The following is a 7,337-nucleotide window of genomic DNA, read 5'->3' as shown; positions in this document are numbered from 1 at the left end:
AAGGTATGTTTTTCAACTTTTTGAAAGTTTTTTTTTTCATGAGAGAAAACAAAATGTTTATTACAAATTTATTTGAAAAAATATATAAATATATAATTTGAAAACTCAAACATTTGTACTATTATCTATGTATTACTCTGCCAAAAATATAAGATAAAGATAATAATAACATTGTATAGTTTACATGAAAAATTAATCCAAAAGATATCATTGGATAATATTTACAACTAAAAGTTACAATAAAAAAAAACTTAAAACATTAGTATCAAGCATGAGAGGCTTAAAGTCATGCTGAAAATCCTTTGAATGTTAATAAATTAATCCATGAGTGCATATCTCAAGTTTTTGATATTTTCCCCTTGAGAAGTTACTTGTCTTTGTTCAAGACGATTAACAAACCGAAGAGAGAGTAATCCAAAAAAAAAGGATTTAGTTGTTTTTTGGGTAGAAGTGAAGAATTGAACTTACATAACTTAAAATGTTAAAAACTGAGAAAGAGTAGAGCAAGTTAAAATGTGATGATAAAAATATTAAAATCTTTTACATAATTTGTACTCAATTTGTTTTGATCATGTTATAGTTAAGACTTTGTTTGTTTAATCTTTTTATTTTTGTTACCCAGGTTTATTGAATTACACACCAACACTTTCTCTACTTGCTTTATGTAGCAAGTTGTCCAAAATCATATCACAAAGTCTGCATAAAACATGTAATGCTCAGTTGTTTTCCCTATACGATTCAATTCTTTCATCAATCTTGTGAAATGAAGTGAAAACAGCATAGCCTAGTCTTCTTGTTCTTGTTCTTCCTCTTTGGTGGAACAATTTTCTCCATATCATTCCAATTTCCACTACCCATCTTGTCATTTTCTTTATTTCTGCTCAAACTATATTCTACTCCAGTTTTTTCTTCATCATTTGATCGTTGACTGTCATATGGAAGTTGAACATCTTCTTCCGGCACCACTCTGTTATTTATTATCTTATGTTAGAGATATGGTATCCTATACTATAATTTGTATTACAAATTCAATTAAGTTTTTTCTTACCTGGAGAGCGAGTTGCTCCTCGGTTCAAGTGAAATCTTCTCAATTTTCGGCTCCTCAACTGAAACTCCATCGTTTGAGCTGACTTGAGGATCTTGCAAAGGTTTAGAGTCGTCTTCTTCTACTACTACTTGGGCTTGTATAAGGTCAAAGCATTCTTCATTGTGGAAGCCAGAAAATGATTGAACTTTCGAATTTTGCTTCCCATTTTGGCGAACAACAAAAATAGCCTGTTCTAACGTTTCCAGCGCTTGTTTCACCTCGGGACTAATCTGGATTCTATTTACACCATTAAAAGATATCCTCTGTTTCACATGTTCCTTAAAATTTGAAGTTTCTATTACTTCTAGTTCTTCTTCAATCTCTTGAATCTCGGTTGTAAATTTCTGATCTGGAATAATCGTGATATCTTCAGACAAAGATTGAAATTCATTCTCGAGAATTGGTTCAGCCATTTCGGTAACCTCCTCCATAGGAAAGCTCTCGGGTTCTTTTATTTTGGAATATAGAGATTCTCGTACTCGATTGTATATAGGATGAGTTAAAGCTTTGGTGAAATCTTCATCGCCGCCTTTGGATACCAAGGCAACTTTCTGTCACAAGAGAATCATCATTGGACATAAAAGAAAAAAGAAAAGAAAACTGAATAACATTTGAAGGAAAAATATGTATACCTTCTGATAAAGCTTGAAACCGCTGCCTATGATCTGCCTAGAAGTGAAATTGATGAACGCCGGGGGAACAAACTCCAGTTTTAAATCCATATTGGCTATTGTCCTGCAAACTTAGGAATATGTTTAGTGAGAAAAGCCCATAAATTATGTTGATAAAAGTAAGAAAGATTGTCGAATTCTCGTAGCCAAATCTTTTTCTCTTTTTTTCTAAAAACCAGGGTTTATTTTATGAGAGAAGCTAGCATCTCCCCACAACCACCATGACCTCCCACTTCCATTCAAGAAGTTGGTACAAATAATTTACTCAAATAAGGAAAACAATTAACTGAAAAAACTTCACCTAAAATAGCTTCTTTCTTCGTTCACCTTCTGTATGGCAAATCCTCCCACTACATCGATTCTTGTCACATCCTGCGCTTTAGGTATCATCTCTTGACTGAATCCATGAGTACTTGTATCAACAATGTCTGAGTCGCTTATCTGAAATTATGTAACCGCTTTTATATGCAATATTTGCCAAATTTCTTACACAAATCCAAGTGTGCATTTGATGAGAGAATAACAACCTATTTGGAAATTAATATTTTGTCACAATCACACTCAGGAAATTGCCAAAAAAAATGTGATACTTTTTTGATTGGTATCAAAAGTGTGGTTAGGCAATGTTTTTATTGATGATTTATGGAAAATGTAGATTTTATTGTATTTTGATCAAGTTCACAAAAACCTATGCTAAAATAGGTGAATATAGTGGATCAACTTTATCTCGCAGAAATTCCCATATTGATAACTTTCTAGAAATACGATAGAAATTCAACTACTCGTAATAATAAATGCTTCATGAAATTTAGACAAATACCGAATTGAAGAGAACAATGATGAGACCATCTTTAAAGTATTCAAACTCGAACATACGAACAACAACCTCTCTTGTTGATAGTGGCCACGGAACCTTCATCCTTTCTTCCAAATAATGTGACAATGTCAGCATTTATACTTTCAACATTTTCACTGGTGGATTAATTAAGAGCAAAAGTAAGACAAACCTCACTAATGATATCTGTTCGTCAGTTCCGACTTTTTGCAAACATTCTGTCAAGAGAATCTTGAAAGTAGGGACTGTGAATTGTGGCCACCTATAGTTGCAAAATTAATCAAACCAACATTAAACATTTCATTTGCAAAAGCAAAATTATAGAAAGAAGAAAAAACTCTCACCATTTCTTATAGAGGTTTATCTCCCAAGATAAGCATAAGCCTGCAAATTAACTTCCATTTCAAAATTAGGGACCAAGAAGTTTCTTGTTCTTCACAGATTCATCTTTTAAGGTTAAATTACAGTTTTAAATGTGGATTATTTTGATTCTGTTTTGATGGGTGCAATTTGTTTCCCTCATGGGATGGGAGCAATTAGTTGGGTAAAGTTTGCCAGTAAATTATCTTCTTTTGTTTACAAAAAAAAGTCCATGAAATATGAAATTGCCAGTACATTTTCTTACTTTTGAAAGATGGAAATCTAGAGAATGTTTCTTCAATGATAGCATTTTTTGAAAGTGATATATTTATTTTTGTAAATTTGAAATCTACATTTTGTGTTTAAAGTTTGGCAAATTTAAAAAAAGAAAAAGAAAAAGAAGTAAAGTGGAGTATGTGAAGTTTCAATAACTTACAAATATCAGTGGTTCCATCAACATAGCCTTCAACAAGAAGTGTATGTAATGGAGTACCTTCAGGTCCTTCCCTGTACATCACACGACACTCTTCAGTGTCCTGCTTTATCTGCCAATTATTTAATATTTTGAAATGTTAAAAAGTTTGTATTAATAAAATTGTCACAATCACAACTTCTAATAACACACAAAAAAAATACATACTTTCCAATCACCATGGACTGGTGTCTTTTTCTGCGCAATATCATCATCATATTCAGAAGCACTCTTCAGCATTTGTATAAAACTTGATACCTCTTTGGCTTTCTTTTCAATGACAGTCTCAGTACGAACTGCAAAATCAATAGAACTTGATGGACTGTATATATTTTATCACTTTCATTACTTTCACCAACAAATTATGTAATCTTATGATAAAAAACCTTCATTCTGACATTCAATTGACTTTAGAACTTGGTTCTTCACAAGGAACTTGATGCTTTCCTCATTTGTCAGTTCTTCTGATGCTAATGTCCTGTCCAACCTCCCACGGTATTGTGAGATATTCTGTTTCTTCTCCACCATTGCTAAAAGGCTAAACAAGTAAGAAAATATTTATTTATTTTCCTGATACAAACTCTTTTAATAACTAAAGAACAAGACAATTCGGAAATATTAATCCTATCCATTTATTGACAACATATATTGCAGAAAGCAGAAAGGAAGAAGAAAAAATATATTTTAAAGCTAAAATAAGATTGGTTTGCTATGGTAGCAATTCAGATTTATAAATGTTGAATTTAATGTTTTCTTCTTTAGAAACAATCCATCATATTATGTTTAAAAAACATGTGAAAGTTAATGGGAAGAAATAATCTAGAATTTTTTATTTTTGTAATTAACATGAGTACGATTGTCATTCATTCCGAAAACAAAGACCCCAAACAATTGAACACATAGCAAAATAACATCGAAAAATCAAAACCCGAACAAATATTCAGATGCTAAACAAACAAGGAGATCCAACCATGACTGAAACAAAGAAATGTGACATATATCTATGTATATATGGTTGCGAAGTTTTGAGTGAGATTTTAGCAAAGTAAAAGGCCCCATAAAACAAATATAACCAAGTATATCCGTAGGATACAAAAGATTCTTTGTAATGACATATCTTACATTACAGGTAAAAAGTTTCTCAATTCATCAATAAATTAAATAAATTCTGCAAAACTCCATCTTTGATTCAATAAAGTAACACATTCCAGGTTAAAACTAACAAAGCAATGCCATAATTTTTCATTGCTTCTCAAGTTGCAAGAGAAGTAAGAAGAAATTTGACTGAGCCAAAGATATATGTAAATGAGATTGATCAGATTAATGTGAAGGAAAAGCTGGTGATCTATAGACAGCAAGGCTCAGATTTGTTAAAATAATCAGTAAAGAATATTCTTACTGTTTAATTTAGTCTGAAGGAGAATCAACAGAAACATGAAAAAGCTTGAAGAACAACCCTTAAACAAGTTGGAAGTTTGAACAGAACCCATAATGGAGAATGGAGTAAATGAAATAACCCAAATCAGAAAACAATCTTACTTGAAAACTGGTTAAAATCTAAACTCAAATACATAAATGATCTAAACCAGTGACAGAAAGAAAGCAATTATTTAAATGAAGGTTTGATGTTCTACCTCAGGAATCACTTCAGGACTGCTCACACGAATTGGTAAAATTTTGATCTGAACGAAGAAGAAGAGCAGCTTTGGTAAGAATTTTCACAGTTTACGACATCAATCGCAGATCTCAATAGAAGAAAAAGGTAGAAAAATAAGCAGATTCGAGACCTTTGAATCTGAGGTGGTTACAAAACATGGCTTTGGAAACAACGAAGACTTGGTAGCAGTGTAACCGATTCAACCCGCAGCTTTGCTTTGCTTCTGCCAACTTCAAAACAGGTTATCTGAACTTGACCCTTTTAAACACCTGTCACTCGAATCCAACTTTTCTATGATATCTATTTCTTTCTTTCTTTCTTTCATTATATATATATAGCTCTAAATAAATCTTTAAAGTTTTATAATCCAATTCACTTGATAACTAAAAGCTGATAAATATAGTATATCAAATTTCAATAATAACTGGGTGCTAGATTTTTAAAATTTTAAAAAATAAATAATATATATTATTAAAATAAAAATAGATTTTTTTTTTTAAAATGCTAATTTCCGCTTATTTTTTGAAGTGCGGTTAATCCCCGCGAGTTAAACACACATATCCCACAAACACGCTTAATCATTTAACCAGACGCAGAACTTGCTGCCTGAAAAACTCGAACACATAACCTCAAGAAGCGAAGATATCCACATATTATTGTCACTATACTATGATAAAATAGTATATAAAAATAAAAACATTATTAGTAATAAAAAAAGAGTAATTTATTCTTTGAAAAGTCTATTTGACCAAAATATTACATTAGTAGTATCCTATACTTTTAATACAAATATTGGAAAATGATATTTCCTACATCATAATTATCTTTTAAATTTGTTAAAGTATAAGTAACTTTATTTTATACTTAAAGATTTATTTTATAATTTTTTTTTGTTAATAATTATAATACCAAAAAAAAAAATACAAGAACAAATTATTAAATTTACCAAAATAACACCAAAACCAAGACATGAATAAACATACAGAGGTAGATAAGTTTTTCACTCACATAAAATAATTAAAAATTCTTCTCCACTTCACACTTATTTTAGTTTTTCTTAATTATTTTATATTATTATTTTAAAATAATAAACCTTAACTTACATTATACTTATATAAAATATTAATATTGAACCATCTAAACATTCAAAAATCATTTCAAGCATATCTTATTAATTTTGAATTATTTGATTTATAACTTAAAAATGAAATTTCAAAGAATTTGAGTTTCAATATAAATTTAAATTTTTGAGTCCTTAAAATATATATATATATTTTATATTTTAATAATATAAATTGTTAATATATTATAATAATGAAATAATAGATTAAGAAGAATATAAAAAAGTTATATATATATATATATATAATTTGTATAATATATATTTAATATTAAAAGAAAAAATAATAATAATAATATTATACTATTAAATATTAAAAATTAGCCCTATAAAATGGGGTTATATGCAACTATATAATATAAGTTGCGGTCTCCAATTCTTATCAAATAACAAAAATTCTCAAAGTATATTGATGACATTTTACAATTTTTTTTTTTGTGGGTACTACATTTTATTATTTTTATTTCTATCTCTATCTTCAAAATAATAAAAGAAAAAATTGAAAAGAAAAAAAAAACATATTTTTATTCCATGGTTTACGACGTGGTCGTTGAGACTTAAAATGTGTAACAACTAACCAGACCGACGTGACTGCTTTAATTTTCCCTTCTGTTATGTGCTGCCATAATATTATCTCATATTATTTTATAGTTAAGATCCTTTATGTCATTTCATTTTACAAACTTTTCTTATGTTTCAAATTTGTACTATTATTATCCAAATGCATATACAATTATTTTACTTTAATGTTAAATATAATAGTTAACATAATAATATGTCATATATATATATATATTATATAATATATATCTATATAACGAAAGAGTGTTAGGATTAGATCCTGATATACAATTATAATTTATATATTTTTAACTTAAAGAATTTTTGTGCTATGCATATAGATAAAATACAAATAAAATAACTTTAATAAAAAAATATAATTATTTTTAAATGTGCATTGTTTAAAATTTTTATTAAATGATGAATAATATATTAGAATAAAAAGTAGAATATTATGATCTCACATTTTATTCACTTCGATGAAACAACTCATCTTTTCACATATTCTTTCCCAATGTATCTCTAATCTTGTGACCTTACACTTTCATTTTAGTCAAATCAAAAGTCTCAAACA

General features: G+C 28.8%; 1 protein-coding gene across 1 annotated transcript; it reads right to left on the bottom strand.

Moving 5' to 3' along the window:
- Positions 1-516: 516 nt before the first annotated feature.
- Positions 517-5,356, bottom strand: LOC124936199. Its single transcript, XM_047476679.1, has 12 exons — positions 5,213-5,356; positions 5,060-5,107; positions 3,812-3,963; positions 3,594-3,721; positions 3,390-3,498; positions 2,938-2,977; positions 2,766-2,855; positions 2,579-2,678; positions 2,060-2,199; positions 1,720-1,822; positions 1,049-1,638; positions 517-967 (listed from the first exon to the last, which is right to left on the bottom strand). Exons 3-12 carry the CDS (start codon positions 3,951-3,953, stop codon positions 751-753), a joined length of 1,659 nt encoding a protein of 552 aa, XP_047332635.1. The 5' UTR covers positions 3,954-3,963; positions 5,060-5,107; positions 5,213-5,356; the 3' UTR covers positions 517-750.
- Positions 5,357-7,337: the final 1,981 nt, after the last annotated feature.

This window comes from Impatiens glandulifera, chromosome 4 (assembly GCF_907164915.1).
Source record: "Impatiens glandulifera chromosome 4, dImpGla2.1, whole genome shotgun sequence".
Classification (NCBI taxonomy): Eukaryota; Viridiplantae; Streptophyta; class Magnoliopsida; order Ericales; family Balsaminaceae; genus Impatiens; species Impatiens glandulifera.
This window is presented reverse-complemented; position numbering and strand designations above follow the sequence as displayed.